A 20,738-nucleotide genomic window follows, 5' to 3' on the forward strand; every position below is an offset into this window, starting at 1 on the left:
TGAAGAGCAGTCAATTAAAATGTTTGTAAGGCTCTGAACTAAAGGAAACATTTCATTAGGTAACACAGTTGATTTAACTGGTACATAAGCTGGTCATGGGGTTCCTATTAAACAAACGATGTTCAGGCTCCCATTGTCAATATAAATATGCACTATTTAAATACCCTCATTTCTGTTCCTGATACTGATCCAACAAGGGTGTTCAGAGTCAAAATTTTGTAGTATGGGTTGTCTTTCAAGAGAGGCCACGTGGACCCCTTCTGCTGGGATTAAGTGCCTCATGACATCCTTGTGACAAGTTCAAGACATGGCTTACATAGAAATATCACGTCAGGAAATGTTCATTTTCACTCCTTTTCAATTACAATAGAGAAACTGTAACAAGTTGGTCAGGAGTGTGGTGGGACATGGCAGCTCTGTGGGCTGGCACCAAGGTCTGCCTCAGCATCCAACTGTGGCTCCATGCAGCTGTGAAAGGAGTAGGAAAATAAAGATGAAAGAATTCAAAACCACTTTGCTATTTCAGTCACGTCACCCTTTCCCTTGTTTTTTCTCTGCTGAGTTTCCCTCCCCTCTCTCATCAAACAGTGTCTGCCTGCCTTCACTTTGATGGCCCTTCACAGTTCTGCCCATCATCTCACTCCTTTCTACCTCAGTGGGCAGTGTCTGCTGCAGTGCTGAAGAGCTGGTGATGCCTGACTCCCCTCCCTACTGCTGCATTTTGATCCCACACTTCTGGGCTTTCTCCTGCTTCAGAGCCGCCTGCAGAAGAACTCAGACACCCATAAAGTGTCCATCCTTGGAGTTATACCTTCTCCTGGCCACAGTTATCTCAAAAAATAATAAAAAATGAACAAATATGTAGCAATATGGGTGATGACATCTGATTTTCATTGTGTCTAAGGGGTAAGGCAAGTCAAGGCTGAGAGGATGAGCCATATCTGTGTAGGGGTATTCAGATCACTATGCCTGTAGCTCTACCAGAGGTTTTACCTGTCGAGTACATTGAGAAAACAAAACTAAACTGACAAATCCTTCTGTTTGTGACTACAAGTCACATACACAGCTCGTGTGCAGGCTGTGGGAGCCACACTCCCATGGCTTGTGACTAGTCCTATTTCACTGATGTGATATTTCTGTTTCATTATTTTTTATTTTCAGTGTGGCATCACTAGATAGTAACACCTACATTCAGCCATGGGAACATACCAGGTACCAGTAAAGTCACTTATATTTATTGCTTCAGCTTCTGTTATCTAGTCAAAACAAAAGGTCTCCAGTACTCTACCTGGGACTTTATTTTTATAGAGAAGGACAGTTTTGATGAATGCTTTGATAAAACAGGAAGGTCTATTTTGGGGGAAGTTGCTTTGCTTTTGTACAGTGGATTCTTATTATTTTAAACACAGGATTCTTTGTTTAAAAAAGAGAAGGCCTGCAAATTTTCTTGTTTACTTTGCCTTTTCTTCCCCTTCTGACAGGGGGTGGGTAAAATTTATCCACATGGTCCCTGTCAATTTAACCCCAAATTTCACAGTACAGTGTCAATGCTGTTTTTATCACTGAAAAAAAGAGAAAAGGTGGGAATTTAAAATGCTATGGACCACTGAGATTCACCAAGAATGCCAAAGCATTCAGCACTTGGTCTGGCAAGGAAACTGGAGACAAACTCCACAAACTCCAGCAGTAGTGTCTCTCTCTGTGTCAGGTTCAGGACTGCAGCTCCTTGCACAGCCCCTGAGGAAAACCAGGATCTAAATTCCCCAGGCCCTCCTGGTTCTCCTGCCTGCCTTCCCAGTCTCCTTTCCTGGGGCCAGCCCATGCTTTTAGTGCCAGGTTAAGCCGACCTGAGAGATATATCTCTTTTGCTGTCCTGCAGAGAACTTCCGTCCTCAGCTGCAGCCCATGAAGGGGAGGTCCCAGCTGGCCCCTGCCTGCTCAGCTGATGGGTGAGTGGTGGCAACAGCCCTTTCCTGAGCCCACAAGCCAGCTGAGAGGGGATGGCTTGAGAGGACTTCAGCTGTGCATACAAGACTGCATCGGTCCTTTTTTTCCCAGCTTGTTTTCAAACACACGCTGGAAAAGGAAACTTTGAATTTTATTGCTCATGTATTGATGTCCCAGCTGTTGGGAAATCACAAAGACCAAAGACTGTTCTACTGAGTAAATATTAGACTTGTAATTAATTGAGATAGTTTTCTAGTGTAATGTGGACTATGCAGCATCCCATTTGGCCTGAGGAAGACCAGAGGCATCTTCCTGACTTTAAAGCAGTCCCCAGCTCTCCAGTGATCCCAGCACGTGTCTGTTCATAGAACGGCAGAGCTCAGCCTTCCCTTATGTTAGCAGGATCAGAGCAGAGAGAGGGGCCTTTGAAGCACCACAAACAGTGCTCACAGTGCCCCAGCCGTGGTTGTTGTACTGAGAAAGGACTCAGCTCTCCTGCTGTGGTACTCAGGGTCAAGAGATCAGGTCAGGGATTATCCAAAGCGCTCTGCACAGTTAGCCAGGGGAGACACCTGCTGAAAATGGTCTGAATAATCTTTTTATTAACTGCAAAGGAACCATATAGATGCCTTCTGTTTCTTCTCCTCATGGGAGCTGTGGTGCCTCAGTGCAGTGCAGAGACACCAGAGCAAGCAGGCAGTTCAGTTTGTACCACAAGGTTTTACACCAGCTCTGAGCCAAAGCCAGCAGCCAGAGCATCCCCACACCTCTGCCCCACCAGTGAAAAACAAGCACTTGGAGGAAGGGTATAAAAATAGCTTCTTGAGTAAAGTCTATTTCCTCTGTATTTAGTTGTGTGTCTTGAAATCCAGTAGTGTGGTGAGAAGGGGGGGTTGCTCTGCAGCACTTGGCCCATGGAGCTGACAGGAAGGTCATCCTCAAAGATCAGCAGGAGCATGTGCATGACTTGCGTCTTGTGTTTCCTCTGAGGACAGACTAAATTTAGCATTTTCACAGATGGACACTGAACCATAATCCAACTAGGACTATGGGGAGAAGAGTGGGATGGGAGTTGTTTGTCTGAGCCTTTTGCTCTGTATCCAGCTTCAGTGCACCACCACTTGTTGTGGTGTTCCTCAGGATTTTCTGCTTTGCTCAATACTCTGTAACTTACTGCCTGATCCTTTTCCCTAAAATTTTAAAAGTTTAAGTATGAAGGAAAAGTAAACTGCTGCTTCCGGGTTCAGGCCTGACATCCCTACTAATTTAATGTCAAACTGTGGATGTGCTTTTTACAGCACCATCACAAAGACTGAACCTATCACTACTGGTCATTGCAAGAATTGCAGAGACAATTACTAATGACTGATAATTTTGGTTTCCCCAAAATGTTGCCTCCCCACTCTTTCAGCTTCCAGACAGTTAAATGGACTAAATGTGGTATTTGTACCCTGCAAGGCCTGTATGCTGCTGGGCTGATCCTTCTGTTGGTAATCTTAAACAACTATTTTATGAGCATGTTTTGAAGTGAACTAATTCTGCTAAAAATCCCATTTCCCTGACTGGTCTGAGCTGGAAATAGGCAAACCGTGATGCAAAGCACATGTGTATTAAATAATGTATTCCCAGTAATAGAAATTATGTTTCTATGTATCTGCTTCAGCACACTGCACAGATTTGAAATATTGATCCTGACACAAGAAGCCTGACACAAGATTTTCCTGTCATTTATGCAGGCATTTTGTCAGAACACTTATTCCCAGGTTACATATTTTGCAAAAGAGCCTGAAACAATGTCAAATTTGCTTAGTTCAGATTAATCTCAAATTTTAGAAAGTAGAGTAAATGTTATTGCAACTATGATGGTCTAAAAGTCTAGAACAGGAGGTCATTTACATAAATGCCATTGTATCTTTTCCCATCCATATTAGCTGGTCTCATAGAGAATATTATTTCTTCATTAAACTGTTGTCTTTAGCTCCAGAACTGTACTTTTCTTTTCTTGAAGGCAGAGTCCATATTTGACTGCATTTTCATTAAATCTGTTTTTAAAAGTATCTCACAATCTAGAACAGGAAAACAGATGTTAAACCATTCTTGTCCTTGGATGTCCTAAGCATTTATTAGAAGGTGCTACTTTACATTTGTATCATTTATTCTTCATAAATGCATTGAACATTCATTGATTCTGCAGAATTGTAATGCAGTCAAATAAGTGCTCTTTTTTTGTCTTCACAGAGTTTGCAAAATACAAATTAAATTTTACACAGCATAGAGATAATTGCTTGCATATTGTAGGAAAGATTGGGATGGCCTCTAGCCTCAGTAAAGGTGTGCCTTCCAAGAAAAACAGTAATCATACACTATCCAACACTTCACTGATAAAGCAGCCCTGACCTCTTCTCCTTAGCAAGACAATATACAGCTCATGAGTGTTGGTGACTCCTGTTTTCATGAACTGAACCATTTTTTTCACCAATAACATTATACTGCCTGATGCCAAATGACAGGGGGTTTTATTGCCCTTTGCTTTTGGAAGCCAAAAAGATTACAAGTTCAACAGTAGCACCCACTGATCATATTTCATTTTTCTATTTCCTAGACTAGGGAGGAACACAAAAATATTTGAACTCAAGATACAGTTCTAAAAGGTATTTTTAGGTCTTTGTACACTTCAGTTTTACTTCTTCGAGACTGTACCCAGCTCTTTGTTTTCTCTGTAGATTTTATGGTAGGAAATCTTTAGGATTTTAAGTTAATAGCTGCATTTTGCCAAGGAACATACATCCAGTTTCTTTGGAAATCTGTGGGAATTGCATTTAGGTACCAGAGAACAGATTCTGGCTTTGAGAACCAAATAGCATTGTTCAGAAAAGCACTGAAGAACTTATTAACTCTGCAGGGCTCCTACTCAGTGAAATAAGAACATTCTTCCTTTCACTGACTAGAAAAGTCAAATTAGGTCTCATGCAGGGTGAAGAATCTGGGTGCTTGGTGCCAATGTGACCTGTGAAAAACCTTATTGAAAAAAGCTTTGTGCACGGATGGCTGGTGAAGGTAGTTCAGGCTTTACACCCTCTAACCGTCATGGCCATTGCACCTTTGTTCAGACAGATCTGCTGTGGTTGTGCTGTGCACACACAGTGCTGCTCCACAGGAGAACTGCTGGGGCACAGCCTTCACCTGGGAACTCGACACATTCTGCAATGTTCAATCTGCTGCAGCTTTTCATTATGGCAAAGATGTGCCTTTCTGCACGTAAAAATGCAAAAATGCTCATTCCTCTCCCATCAGCTTCTGATTGCCGTCATAAAACGAGACATGCAGGCACAACAGAGCTCAGCAGCCCTGGGGGCTAGTGCCTCTCTCAGCTGAGCAGAAGATTGTCAGCCAGATGGAAGTACCCATTTTGTCTCACACCAGAAAGGCTGAACCTCCCTGAGCAGCAGGAATGTGTCCTGTGCCTACCTGAGCAGCCAGGATCTACCACTGCAAGTGGGATCACCCAGACCAGGAGATGGCACAGCAGTACAGGTGATGCAACAGCCACACAGCTTGAGGCTTTTTGCAGTGAAATCTGAGCAATACCGACAGGAGAACGAAGGCAGATCAAGGAACTGATCTAAAACAAACCTTTTTTTTCCCCACTGGGTTAATTTTAACCTGGATCCACTTGCGGATCAGATTCTCTGTGAGGCTGCACAAACATTTCTGTTGGCACAGGGGAAGCAGCAGGAAGGAGCAGGCACCTGGAGAGACAGAAAAGGCAACAAAGGGATTTGGCAGAACTGTTGGCTCTTGACAACTCAAAGTGCTCATGGAACTATCATGCAATGTGGAACATACCAAGAGATTGCCTGAACATAGGAATTTAAAAGTACTCCATGACATCGTGTACTTGTCCAACTCACAGAAAGACAAGAGGGTGTTCTCTTGTGGTAACTGGAAATTCCAATGTGTAGAAATCCAGCTTTTGGCAATGTCTGATAGTACCACGCAGAAGGGGGATTTCCAGAGTTTTGGGTGCTAGACTGGCAATTGCTCGCTGGCATTCCCAGGAGCAGCATTTCTGTACAGAACATCAGCAGAAATCCTGTCTGTCAGAGAGTTAACATCTTCAAAATATCCTAACTGCTGGTATATGGACACCAAAGAATGACAGCAGACAGAGGTGCTCCACACTGGAAAAAGAAGGGTTGTTTTCTAGCCAGTCATTCCACCAGCTGATAAAAATAGCTTTAAACCTCTTTTTTTTTTTTTTTCGATTCTCTGCACAGCAGGCTGCCTGTTATGTGTGCCCTTGTTATTTATACCCACCATAAGTTTCAATAGCAGCTTTACAGATTCTTTTATGCTTGTCTTAGATCTGGTGTTGTAAATCAGAAAGCTTTGCCATCCTAAACATTGCCTGGTAAGAACGCCTCTGCATTCTTTTTACCTTAGAATGAAAGGAAAGTGGAAAATACAGTTAATGCAGTAATTTGGCCCAAATAAATATAAGCTCTTACAATACTGACATTGAATTTTATTTTAATTTGAGTGCAATTCCTCCAGATTGGCCAAACAGAGAAAATTTCCCCCCGCCTAAGCAGAAAGTAATGTGTGCCAGTTTTTAAATTTTTCTTTTAGCTTGCCTTGAACCCTGTTTGTGTTGGGTACTGGGTGGGGGAAAGGTGATGAACAGGACTTGCAATTTGCTGCAGAATATCTCAGGAAAATAGTCTGAATACTCTTCCATTAAACAAACAAAGGAACAAGCAAACGAACCAAAACAGGTAACAACTTACTCTAAAAAAAGAAATGGCATTTAAGGAAAAATCAGCTGTGCCTTCTACCATCCAAACAGAACAACCTCAGGCAAGTTGGGACAAGCAGGCCAGGAATATTTTTGTTACACTGTTAGTTTGTAGTTGCTGGAACAACTCACCTTTGTCATGCACCAGTGGGTGAGGCTCCTATTCGCCTTGGAAAGCAGATTATGATGGGCTGCGATAGGCTCCTGATTTCCCCACCAAGTCCCAACACAGTGAGACAGGAGCCAAAATATGCCCAAAAGGCAGCACTTTAATGCTTCTTGTCTTCTGTCATTTCATATTGCTGTGACTCCTAAAGATATGTCTTTGTTCTAATGGAGATGAGTGCTTCAGGAAACAAACACAAACCTGCTTTAAATTTTTATTTCACTCTTTCTTGCTGAAGGGTTGGGTTTGTTTTTTTTTATTCTAACCAGTAGGTCATTCAGGATGTGCCCACCATCCAGCACAGCTCCCCAGCAACCAATGGATACTGTACCAACACAACCTGGCGTTGTGGTTTCGCTTACGGGGCCTCCCAGGTCAGACTGGTTTGTGAGGTGAGGCTCTTTGCTGCAGCCTCATCAGAGCATAACTCATCTGGTGGTACTGCTGGCAGGTCAGAGAAGTCCCCTCTGCTCACACAAGACTTTGCTGGAACTGTAGAGCCAGTCCAGGGGCAGGTGAGCCTACAGTGAGGTTGGGGAGGATGGTAATGGGGCTGTACTTTACACCAGGTTGTAACTGTTTTTTTAAGCAGCTCACTGTCAGCAAATGGTTACTCCTTAGGAAGGAGCTGTATATATAGGAGAATTGGTCCTGTGCCCAGGAAACCAGGGGAACTGGACAATGTAGGAATCTGTTCTGAGATCTCTGAGAGGCAAAGTTCGGCTGGAGGTTGAAGGGACATATGTGTTCTGCAGGCGTGTTCTACTCTGAAAACAGGTGAAACTGTCCTGGGTTGTACCTATCTGAATATTTGGGGGGCAAATCTAAATTCCCTTGAGACAGGCTGAATAACATGAAAGAAAATACATGTATCTTAGTCTGTCTACAGTCATTCACCTTTTCTTGATGATCTTTATAAGATACTTTTGGGGATAAGTCTCCAAGCAACTTCTCTTCTTCTGTAGATCTTCCTTCTAAATAGAATGCGGAGAAAGAGGAAAGATGGGTTGTAAATAAGGGAAGAAAGGCTGGTGTCAGTGGAGGCTTGTGATGTTAGGGAGAGGTCTGTGAGCAGTATGTAAAGGTGAGCTCCATCACAGCAGAGCAGATGGGTCTGGCTGTGGCCTTTGGCTTTACAGCAGAGTTGGTGTGCCAGGATGCTGTTAGGTCACGGCAACTCTCCTAAGCTGCCATAAATCCACCCCGTGCTGACATCCACAGCAGAGAGATAAGGGTGATATATCCTAACATTTGCTGAATACATGCCTACATTGCAGTTCAGCGTGGAGGTTGTGCTGGACTGTCTATATTTCTTCTTAATTTGTTTGGTTTAGCTAGTTGAGAATGTTCTTTTTCTGCCTACCACTGTGCTGAACTGAGGAGCCAAAAACCTCTCCTTGGAGTTGTGCTCTCTTGCGCCAGGAGGGAATATAACTCCATTTATTTATTTATTTTTAATTTATTTTATCTGCTTTAGTACCCAATAAACTTGTTGTTTTTTCCAACTGGCACGACAAGGCTCTGGCTATTTTTAAAGAATGTGGTTCATTTGATTTAATCTAATGAATGTTTAGTGCTGTTGAAAATAGCTGGAGCCGGAGCCAAGAATAATGTACTGAAATGTGCTGGTTGAGCAAGGACTGCTTCACTCTGCCAATCTGTTTCCCTCCAGTTGTTCAGATTTACCTGGACTTGCAAGTAGCATTTGCAGGCAAGATGTATTGATCAAGGTGTTTTTTAATACTAATTCTTAAGGCCAATAGTGCCAGAACCATTTTTTGCCACACTCATTTCCAGACACAGCTAACAATGACAGCTCTTCCTGTTGTTCAGTGTAGGATGTCTAATCTCTGGTTAAAACCACTTTAAAGGGAATGAGAAATGCTGATATCCTTTTATTTCACATAGGAAAATTGAGGCATGAAATGGTAATTTTTTCCCCTAAAGTCACCCAGAAAGCAAGTGACAGATTGAGTTATGAAACCAGCATCTACTAGGCTCCTGAAGCTGCAGTGTAACTCCTGATTTCTCCATGAACTGAAGCAAGACCATAATCTGAAAATAAGTTCTGCTAAGTCCTAGTGGTTCTCACTGGTTTTCAGAACATCCATTTTTGCTGTCCTGCCTGCACCCTCTGAATTGCTCTGTAGAGGTACCTAACTCTCTCTATTAACAAAACTTAAATTTCATGCATGTCTTTTCACTGACTTTGACACTGCAAACCACACCAAATATTTAAAGTTTTTAAAACTATACGAATCCATCTTCCTTTTGCCATCCATCAGTTATTTCTGTTAGATAGTTGGTTTGCTATTCCTCCCTAAGAATGGGTTAGCTAATACTTAAGCTTCATTGGATTAAAAAAAAAAAATCAACCATAGTACATCTTATTCCATGATAGTAATGTCCACAGGGATGGATTTTCTGCAGAGATCGCTTTACACCCTAAAGCACAGTGTAGGATTGACTTGCATAAGTAATGAACAGATGCTCCTGACAGCTATTACATTATTCATCTCCCTATGCATGTGATGGGGGGAAGGAAACAGCACCTGTTACTATGGGAGAAATACTGTCATTGCTGTTCTGCATTACAGACCTCCAGGGCAATCTGGGCCAGGCTTATTTCACTGCATTTGTGTTGACCCAAAATGAAGCCATGCCAGTTTACATCCCCTCGTTATTTTGTCCCGTTTCCCTCAGATAGGTCCCTCAGTTCATAACCTAAGAAAATAAAACACCTGCTGCAGGTGTGAGGGAGCACTGAAAGCAGTGAAAAAAATTGTTTTCCATCTTTCACCCCAAATTTTTCTCAGGAAGGCAGGGTAAAACTATTAGAACTTATTTCCCCTCTACAATCACAGTACTTTATACAGACCATCTCAGATTTCATATGAAAGTAACTCATATGCCTGGGGAATTTCTAAAGGAGTATTTAAGAGTAGACAGAAGTAATTTCCTTGTCATCCTGACATTAGACTGAGATGACTTCCCGTCTGTCATCGGTGTTGGGCAGGGCAGCACACATGGCCCATGGTGCAGGCACACTGCTAATAGACTTAGCTTCAGATGCAGCCAGTCAGGGCCATAAAATTTTCTTCTTCACTTCACTTCAGGTAATGATTGGAGCATTTGGAGTGTGGTGCCAGGAGATGTTTCCTTAAAGAACTCCTGTGACTCAGCCTTCCAGTAAAGGGGGTTTATAGCAAAGAGGGAGAGTGCCTTTTTACACAGGCAGACAGTAATAAGACAAGGGGGAATGGTTTTAAAGTAAAAAAGGAGAAATTTAAGTTAGATGTTGGGAAGAAATTCTTTGCTGTGATGGTAGTGAGGCACTGGAGCAGATTGCCTGAAGACATTGTGGCTGCCAAGTTTTCAAGGCCATGTTGGATGGGACTTTGAGCAACCTGATCAAGTGTAAGGTGCCCCTCTCTATGGCAGCAGGGTTGGAATGAGATGACCTTTAAGGTCCCTTCCAACACAAACCACTCTATGACTCTATTCTTTGATTCAGGTGCAGGTTAGAGCAGGGGCAGGGATGTTTTCCTTGTCAGGGGACATACTGGTAATTCATGGACCACAGTCACATGTAAATTCTTCCTGCCCAATAATCTAGCCCCAGACAAGAAACTCCTTGCCCTTCACCGTGGGCCAAGTGGGCTGCACAGATTTCCACCCCCACATAATCTCTGCAACACTTCTACATCCTAAAAGCTGAATTCCCTACGTGAAGCTACAGACTCAGTGCAGTTGACAGCATAGTGCCTATTTGCTGCTGCTGGCAGATGTTTTTCCCAGCTGGGGCTGGAGCTGAACTAGACTGCCCACAGCATGTCTCCTCCTCTCCTTTATAGGAGCTAATTGATGTGGTGTGGTTATTAAGAATATGGTTTTCAGCCTTATTTTGTGAAATATTTATTCCATCATTCATCAGTGAGTGGATGTATGTGTTTTTAAAGAGCAACTTTATAGAGATAACCTTCACAACACTGCTGGAACTGTAGATTGGGGAGGGGCAGAGCCTGCTTCCTCCCACAATAATTACTTCAATTCTGTTTTAATTAGGCAAGAAGGCTTTTTAAGACCTGAAATTGCACCTTAATTATGTTTTAAAGTTTGGCTGCAATTACAAGTGCTATGACCTTGCTTCCTAACCCTCCTCACAGTCTCAGACTCCATGTCCATGGTTCACTGGTTTAGCAAAGTCTCATTCTCTGGCAAGGTTATTGTGGTGTCTCTGCTGGCACTCTCTCCATGTTTTTCCACCATTGTGGCTCTCAGCTGATGGCTCTGATCAGCCCAGTTCCCCCCCCAGGCTCCCCCCTCTATGCCAGGCCCTGCTTCCAGGCTCACACAGAGTCACAGAATATGCTGAGCTGGAAGAAACCCACAAGGTTCCTCAGGGTGGACAACTCTTCCAGGAGTCACGGGAATTTAGACGTGAAATGCTAGAGGTGAACAGCTTAGGCTGATCCCTAGTTTCTTAAGTGAGGGGTGTTAAAGGTTTTCTTAAGATGATTTTTAAAACCCACCAAGAGCTGGGATCTGTCAAAGCAGGTGCTGTGTATGGCCTGCTCCTGCCTCAGGTCCTGTATTGCAGGTTTGGGCAGATGCCACATGAGCAGTGAAATACCAGTGAAGACCTTACCCATTTTCAGCTTGCACGAAGCAGGCTGACAACAGGTGGGGGCAGCCAGCCCATGGAGCAAGAGGTTGGCATGCTGTGAAAAGGTGGGTTTGAAAAGAGAGATGCAGTTCAAAGTAGAAAGCAGAGAAGTGAGGAGCTGCCTTCTCAGAAGAGCCCTGCTGAAAGTTTCCTGAATCACTCAGAGGACCTGAGTTGAGCTGCTGCTTGGAGAGCCATGGCAGGGACAAACACAGAAAAGAAGAAGTGCAGAAGGTGAGGGTGTCCCAGCTAGTTCCCAGCCCATCTTTTCCTCCTCTGGCTGCAGCTGTGGTTTCTGCTTCATGTGTGACATATTATCTCCCTACTACAGGCACGAGAGCCCTGAGTGCACCCTGGAGACATTCCCTTGCAGCTCCCAGATAGGCAAAGACCCAAGTCAAAGAAAGACACAACACACAGCAAATGGGAAACAGTTACAGTGGCCTTTGTTCTCATACTGAAAACACCTTGGTGCTCAAGGGCATTGGCAGGAAAATTTGCATGCTTTAGGCATGTTCCAAGGTTCTCAGTCCTTCCAGTGAGGCTGTAGTCAAAGAACAGTTCCTGCAGAGCAGCCAGAAGTGAAGCGGGAAGGTTTCATATTTACCAGTGTGATGCAGGGAGTCTCTCAGGGAGGGAGGGTCTCTGTCCCTCTCCTGGCACCAGGTACTGGGGTCTTTCTGCCAAGAGTCCTTCAGGGTCTGCATGATCCCACCCAAGGGTTACATGGAATCACTCAGCCCAGGCCTGCCCCTGGACAACAGCACCCACCACACAGGTGCAACCTGAGGTGGGTTTGTGAGCATTCTGCCATGTCCCCAGCCCTCCCTTCCTGTCCAGAAATGGCCTTTGGCCCCCTGGGAGTGGCACTTACCCCAAAGCCATTACCAAAATCCTTAGTCCAGATCAGCAGTCTGTGGCACCAGTAGAGCCATGCCCACTCAGGCTGAAGCCCTGGCACACAGTGGCACAAAGCATGGCACATCTCCCCTCTGCTCTTCCCTCTCAGTACCTGTCTGCCTGGGAGAAGTGGCTTGTTGGGTTTGTTCAGCTTTTGATGCAAGAGTGCAAAACTATGATGCTGTTGCTCTGGAATCCTGCCCAACCTCTCCTACCAGCTGCCTTCCAGCAAGGTTCAGGATGGTTTTGGCACCTCCAGTTTTCTATGCTTTAGGTGGGAAATCCTGACACAACAGGCTGGCACCTTCCAAAGCAAGCTGTGCCTCTGGATCTCGAGTGTCTTGGTCCGTGTGTCAGAAGGGCAGGCATTCCCTCTGCAGTGCTCCAGGCAGGTCTGTGCTGCAGGAAGCAGGCAGAGCCCTCGGGACCACAGCCGGCTGCGCAGTATTTTCAGCCACTTGTAAAGAGTTTTAGCTGTCAGATGCTTAAGTTAAGGAATGGCACTGGGGGCGGGGAGGGAAGCCAAGAACATTGTGAAGTTTAAAAAAAAAAAAAAAAAAACACAGCAATGCAAGTTTTGCCTTTTAAAGGCTTTGGTGTAACCCCCCCATCCACAACGTATCAGCGCTTTAGCAAACTTCCTCCGGGGCAGTTTTTATTCCTCGCTCCCCATCTCGGATACCGCCTGCTCGGGCGCAGATACCGCAGTTCTGCATTTCTTACTCCCGAAAAGCGCTTTTTTTCCCCTCGCAAGCGGCGGCGGGGGCCGGGCCGGGCGCAGCCCCCTCCTCCCCGGCCGGGCCGCCCCCGCTGCAGGCGCCGCCCCCGGAGGAGCGCGCGGGGCTCGGCGGGGACAGCGCTGCCGGCGCCGCGGCCGGAGCGGCTCTGCCGCGCTGCCAGCCCGCTTACACCTCCCTTTTTTATTTTTGCTTTGCTTTAGGGCCTTTTATTATTTTTATTATTGTTAGATTTGTTGTTTTTCGCAAGCGGGCCGGCGGCTCCTTGCCATGAGCAGCCCGAAGGCAGCATGAAAGCGGGCAGGCGCGGCTATCCCGCCCGCTCCGGTGTAGGATGGCTCCTGGCGAAGTGCTGCTGCTGCTGCTCCTGCTGCACAGGTCGGTGGGGCCCGGCGTGGGGGGCTGCTGAGGGGTCGGGGGATCAGCCGTGCACTCGGCAGGGCAGCGTCCCTCCGGGGACAGCGGTGCCCCTGGCCTTGGGGACAGAGAGGGACAGCGGTGCCCCTGGCCCGGGGATAGAGAGGGACAGCGGTGCCCCTGGCCCCTGGGATAGAGAGGGACAGCGGTGCCCCTGGCCCGGGGACAGCGAGGGACAGCGGTGCCCCTGGCCCCTGGGATAGAGAGGGACAGCGGTGCCCCTGGCCTTGGGGACAGAGAGGGACAGCGGTGCCCCTGGCCCCTGGGATAGAGAGGGACAGCGGTGCCCCTGGCCCGGGGACAGCGAGGGACAGCGGTGCCCCTGGCCCCTGGGAGAGAGAGGGACAGCGGTGCCCCTGGCCCGGGGACAGCGAGGGACAGCGGTGCCCCTGGCCCGGGGACAGAGAGGGACAGCGGTGCCCCTGGCCCCTGGGATAGAGAGGGACAGCGGTGCCCCTGGCCCGGGGACAGAGAGGGACAGTTGTGCCCTCGGGCGCGGGCACAGCGGCGGATGAGCCGGTAACGGGGACAGCGGGCGCCGGCAGGAGTTGATACAGTTTTACAGTTATAGTTTCACATTTTATCGTTGCTGGTAGGAAACACTCTGGGACTGTAGGGTCAGTAGGGCGGGGAGAAATATTTGCTTAAATGATTTTTTTTTTTTTTCTTCCCCCCCCTTTCCTTTCTAGTCTTTCTTGGGCTCGAGTAGGAGCAAAATGCTTTGAGAACATCTGTTTCTCACAGTTCACAAATCTCTGAATGGCGAGGGGGGAAGGTCTGGGGAAGCTGGCTGAGCTGAAATGCTGAGAGAGATGTGGGAAAGCCAGGGCAGCTGGAGTGCCTTGTAAAAATAAAACCAAAATCTGGCTTTTATGTGGAACAGCAGAGCTCAGATGCATTGGCTGAAGGTTTTGCAGCCTGCAGTCTTTATGCTGCGATATGGCTCTTTGGACTTTTTCTGGATAATAGGAGGTTTTTCAAAGATCTGCTTGTGGTATTTCGATGTTTCCTGTTCTCTGAATGGCCAAGCAAAATGCCCTGAACAAAACTTGACTTTTTTATTTTTTTTTTTTTTTTTTTAATAACTAAAGCTTTCAAATGCAGTCTTTTCCAGAGTTATCAAATAAACAACAAAAAGCAGATAAAGATGACATTGAGGATGGGTGGGCCTGCTCATTTCTTGGGGCACACAATTGCAATGCAGGAGCCCTCTTTCCCCAGTTACTGAGTTAGTCACACTTCTTGTGGTGACAGCAGCAAACTAACTGGTGATGGAGCTTGCCACCACTTCGTAAGATATGTTCTTTTTTAGTCTGGGGAGAACGAACCACTTCGTGCCAAGGAAGTGATTCCTGAGGTCAGTACACAACACCCTGCTGTTCTGCAGCCTTTAAGAAGGAACATGTAATCTGGTTGTAGGGGTAGGGCTGCCTGCAGAAAGGTTGTGGTACTAAACCACTGTGGAAGCCAAGTCTCTTGGACAGCCTGTGCTTTAATGTGTTGGCCCATGCAGCAGGCTAGAGCAGTATTCAAGCTCTGTAACAGGGCTCTGGTCTTCAAAATGTTGATTCCAGCGGATTAAAATCTCCCCACTGCTTGTCCTGCCTACAGAGGTCTCGAGAAGGGGGAAGGGGAAACAGCTGGCTCTTCTCTCTCCAGTTGAAATGTTAACTGTGTTTGCAGTTCTAGTTTACTGGGTTGGTAACAAAAAGTGTTTTGTGATACAGATTGATTTACTTCTTTCTTGTTCTTGGTTGTAAAACTTGGGTTGTAAACTTTGGGTGAAAAGTTCTAAAAGGCTGTCTGTCGTGTTGTATTTATTAAGGAAAACCAGAGATGGTGGAAATACTCCCTGAATTTAAGGTACCAAACCTGATGTTTGACAAGGGATCCAGGTGCCCCAGATTACAGCATCAGTGTGCCCTTGTTGGCAGCTTCTCCCATTTAGCTTGAAGATGTTTTAATGTAGCAACCAGAGCTTTAAAGCTCTAACTTCATGTATTCTGTGTTGTCACTGTTCACCTGTGGGAAGACACTCGTTATCCCAGGGCTTCTCACTGATCTCAGTCTCACAGTACAAATAGGTGACTGTAGTTTGTATTTGAAATGGACATGAAGCATCTCAGAGCTGTTCTCAGTGCTGCCCTATATGTGACCTTACCTTTTCCTTTGGAAATTCGACCCTGCTTTTTCCTGGTGCCAGTGCCTAATGTACCTTGATCTTTGGCAATAACTCAGTAGGTCTTGTTGTGTGGATAAGAAATGTCCAGTGAGAGAAATAGGGAAGATGAGCCTGCTTTCTGTGTCAAACACAGGTTTTGTGCTCAGATAGTTGGTATGAGCTGCATCATTGCTTCCCATGGAGCTTGGAAGTGATGTGGATGCTTGATCTCCTAAATAGCAGCAATAATGCAGAGCTGAGAAAACCCAAACCCCAGGTCCCCTGTGTATCATGAAATACGTAAGTTTTGTGTAACTGGGCATTTCTCTGAAGGATTTTGACAGATGACTCAAACTCTTTTGCATTAGTATTCCACTGTCTATTGCAGCAGTAGAGATCTTGATGCTGCGTTTCTGCTTGTTTCTCTTGGTAGTTTGTGATCTTGTCAGCTTTGCCCATGTACAGAGCTGTTGGGATCCATCCAGAGAAAGCAAGTGACAGTACCATTTGCAATTTTGCTCTGACCCTGATAGTTGCCTGCAGGAACTAAATAAGGACTACTTCTCTGTTCTGTGGTATAGAGAGATATGAATCCTAATATAGGAGTGCCTCAGAGCAAGAGTCTGTCACTTGCCTTCAGCCATAAAAAGGGGTAGTTAGGGCAGCACACTTGCATAGTCTTTAGGCCAGTGGCCTTACTGAGCCAAGAGTGTGCAAACAAGGATTTTTGCTGTATCTCCTAAATGCAGAAGTGCAAAGTGACCGAGTGTAACAGGATACTTCATAATGCTGCAAAACTGTCCCTGGTAAGAGGGCTCAAATTCTGATGCTCTTCTGATAGCTAGAAAGTTATTGAACTCTCCTTAGAAATCAGCTTAGGATTTGCAATTGAATATGCCTTTTTTTTTAACATGAAGCCTATCTCCTGAGTTATCTGTGTGGTTTCTATTAGAGATTATTTCAAGAGGGAAAATAAAGAGATGGGAGGGATTCCTGCTTGTGAAATGCCTTTTCTAAAGCAAATGGTCAGCTGCATGCCTTGGATGTGAGATCAAAACTTTGTTGCCTTCAAGCACAGAGCCAAGTCCAGTGTGTGAGTGCCATTCCTCTGCACTACCTTCTGCACAGGGCTTTGAAGCTCATCAGTGAGTGGGAACATGGACACTGGGTGAGACTAAATTCCAGGCTCTGATGCACAGGGAGCTGTAAAGACTAGCAGTGTCTCAGATTTAACCTGGAAATTAAATTCTTTGTGCTGCCTTAAACCTGGGGCCTTATTTAGGGGACTTTTTTTTTGCAGTACTTCAACTCATTCAATTCTAGCCCACAGTGGAGCATGCTGGGGTCTCAGTGCCCTAAGGGACACCAGGAGGGTGGAAAGCACAAACAAGGTGTATGAAATGCTTTTCTTTGAGCACAGAGAGACAGATGTTCCTATCTACTGGACTTGAGCTGGCTGTGAGTGTACCAGGTACAGACAAGGAAAAGGGTCTGTGGTTAAAAATAATTAATTGTCAGAATAACTTTAGAGTTCAAATGAGTAATATTATATGGCTGCAGCGTAGCTTCAGGTGAGAATATAGTACACTTTCTACTTGAAGGTAGCCAGAAACCAGGAGGATGGATTTAAATGGATGTGTTGTATTGGCTTCAATAAAGAACACGTCTTCTGGCTCCTCGAGCAGTTGCTCTTCTGAGTTGGCTGCTGGTTGTGTGCAAACTTCTAATTTCAGAACAAAAGAAACTTAATCTGAATGTCACACCTTAAATTTCAGTTTGTAAAAGTTGAAAGGTTGAGTGGATTTCTGTTGGTGCTAAGCCCTTGGTAAAGCTCTTATTTTAAATGTCCCTCTGGCTTGTCCTATCTCCTAACACTTTTGGTTTCTTTCTGCAGTTTTCTGTCTTTCTGTCTTGTTTTTATTTCTTTCCTTCCTTCTTTCCTTTTCCTCTTCTTGTGTAAATATTTGATTTGTAACTGGATTTTTGCTGTAAGATTAAAAAAGAAAGCTTGTCTTGACAGAGTGATAGTGACTTCTGTGCAGTGAAGGGGGCTCAGCAAGCCAGCCTGTACATCTTTCCCAGCTGGGCAGAAACAGAGCCTTAACGGGAAGTTAAGAAAACGAGCATCATCACAAGGGCTGTCAACAGCACATTAATAAAAGTTATTTCTTCATTAGGTAAAAAGTGAGATCTGATGGTGCTTTTTATAGAAGGTGCTGACACTGTTACAGGGAGCTGCAGAGCTTTGCTGAGAGAACTGGTACCTTTGTGCTCAGTGGTAGTAAGAGGGTGATCTGCAGTAATATATTCAAGCCCATAACATTTCCTAATTTGAACATATTTTATTTAGTGCTCCAGGCTGAGCCATGGTTGCACTGTGTAAAGCATAATGGAATGCATGGCCAAAGCAGCTCTGTCAAAATTGAGGCAGAGGAGAAAACAATAGTAAAATAAAGGGTGTCAACCAAAGCTTGCTTAGCTTCCTGGTCTTTCTTGAATGAGAAATATGAGGAAACTGTTAGGTTTCCCAAATAAACTCCTTGGGTGATGTTCATCTGTTGCTCATTAGTTGTATCTCAGCAAAGTCAAGAGGATCAAGTGTACTGGTCTTCTGTAGGCAGTCTCTCTCCCTCTCATGCCAGAGTTGAGCTCTGCTTTTTGTCCTGGCAAATTCATGAGCAAATGGCTGTGGAGAGGTTTGCAAGAGTTGTTGTTATTTTCTTCCAGTTCTATTAAGAGAAAACTGGTTAGCCCATGACAGGAACATGGACTTCTCTTCCAAGTCCTGTGTTTTCCCACCTCTGCAGGCTGAGTCAGGAGTCAGAATAGGTCATAGCAGAATAGGTCATAGCAGAGTTATTGGAAGGGACAAAAGAGTTGATGAAAATGCTGCTCAGTTGAGCAAGCAGGATTAACATGACAAGGTGAAGCAAAAAAAGAAAATAAAAAAATCACTCTTTGTTGGTGTGAAACTGCTTTCTCACACCTGCTCTACACCCTCTTGTCACACAGTCCTCAGTTAAGCATGTCCCAAAAGCATGACTGACAGTCCCTTGCCAGTCTTTTGGGGTAAACAGACTCACTATTCTGAACCTCTTAGCATTTGTGTGGCAGTGACACATAGGAGGAGTTCAGGAGAAGTCCTGGGGATGATGAGTAACCTCTGAATATGGACACTCAAAGGAGAGCCATGGCCACTGCTCTGCTGGAACAGTGAGTTCATTGTAGGGTTACTTAGTTTTGTTAAATCTTACCTGTTTGCAGGAGGGCTTCTTGAGGGTAGGAACCTTGTTCATAGATAGAGCAGGTCACGTTTTCAGTGGGTCTGTATGAGTCCTGTCAAATATAAAGTGTCCAAGGGCACAGAAGGTTTGAGATTTTCAGAAGTGCTGCTTGCTGCACATGACTTTGTGCCCACTTCTCTCATCTGCCACCAGCCACTTTCTGTAAATCGAATGTTTATCATGTCAGTGCCAGTGTTGGGATGCTTTAGCTATTTTCTCTTAGTTTCCAAGAGCCAAGCAATAATAGTGTTACTATTTTCTCTCTTGAAAGTTACATGCCACTGCTGATACAAGCTAGCTCCTCAACCCCTGGCTTCATGTCTCCCTGTTGTGACTAATCTTGCAGTCTTTTGACATGTGGTTATATACAAGATGCAACAGAACTGGTACAGAAAATAAACTTTCAGATACTAATTCATATGTGAAAAAGAGATAGCAAGAGCTTCTCTAAACATCAGCTTTCAGTTACTAGTCTGGGCGTGAATACATGGTGGGGTTCCTTATTTTTCAGACTGGTATGTTGTTTTCAACTTTTATAAATTCATCCAGCTTTAAAGAAACATGGGATTTGCTTTTATGCAGGCAAAGCTCCAAAACTTCCCGTTCACTCCAAGGAGCATATAAGAACCCACAAGGCTTTATTGTTTATTCATCTTGTCAAAAACCTGAAGAAAGGAGACTTTATTCTTAGGAAGAGGGAACAGATAATTGTGAAAAATATAGCTTGGGTAACTCCCTGCTCAGTGTGAAGAGGTGGGGTAATTAAACATGCTGTTTTCCTATAAAATAAGTGCCAGATAGATGTATTGTTCAGGAATTCAATGCACGGATGCTGAAATAAAGTCTCTCCATTTTGAAGTGAAACAAAAAGGGCAGTTACTTCACATGACCCCAGGAGGATTTTGTTTGGGTTTTTTCCCAAACTGTTATGTTTCAGCACACACCTTGTTAAAACTTGTGTGTGCATTAGGAAAACTAATCTATCATTTCAAACTTAAAACCCTCAAACTTCCAAAGTTTTCAGTCTAAAAATAGCATCAAGATACTTCCCAAGCACACCAGAACACTGTTACATTTCAGTCTAATTCTTGTCTGTTAACAGGCTTTATGAAAGCATTTTCGTATTTGGCAAAAGTTGCAATTTCTTTTCAAAAGAGAGGAATTGGTTGGGCAGTTAGTGATTACAGCAGGGATCTACAGATCCTGTGGTTTTCAGTACAGTAAGGAAATCCAATTTTCTGCCAGTTTAGCCACTGCATCAGTTGCTATTGCAGAAGAGTTCAATTGCTAATATTGCATCACACAGTTCTGTGTCGTGTGAAGTTACTTTTTAATATAACTATAGAAGCACATCTGGATGTTTTCTTTAAAAAGATGCATAGATCACAAGTAGGACTTCAGGACATGTAAAGAATTATTAAAAATAGTGAAATTATCTCTAATGAGATAAGCTTGAAATCATCTCCTTTGACCATTCTTTGCCATTGGAAAACCACAAAACAAAAATTTATGTGTTTGCCCTTAGCTCCTGTTGTTTGATGTGGCTGTTTATGCTGAAACACAAACCAGTCCTTGAATTAAAGGTAGTTAGGGATTCCCATTGGGTCTCCTGTTGAGTTTGACCTGCTTCAGAATCCTGCAGCCTCTGTCCCGGATCAGCCCCAC

At 44.7% G+C, this 20,738-nt stretch overlaps 1 protein-coding gene across 6 annotated transcripts in view; it reads left to right on the plus strand.

Annotated features, from left to right (window-relative positions):
- Positions 1-20,738, plus strand: part of KALRN (kalirin RhoGEF kinase) — a 473,348-nt gene that overhangs the window by 382,112 nt on the left and 70,498 nt on the right. Inside the window, exon 1 of one of the 6 annotated variants that reach the window (XM_083865424.1) lies at positions 12,742-13,589. The exons of the other annotated variants lie outside the window; for them this stretch is intronic. Within the exon in view, the coding sequence (XP_083721550.1) occupies positions 13,502-13,589 (88 nt within the window). The 5' untranslated portion in view covers positions 12,742-13,501. Of the gene's footprint in view, positions 1-12,741; positions 13,590-20,738 lie in introns of those variants that run through there. 6 annotated transcript variants of the gene reach the window in all.

The sequence above is a fragment of the Zosterops lateralis genome (assembly GCF_965231275.1).
Source record: "Zosterops lateralis genome assembly, chromosome: 7".
Classification (NCBI taxonomy): Eukaryota; Metazoa; Chordata; class Aves; order Passeriformes; family Zosteropidae; genus Zosterops; species Zosterops lateralis.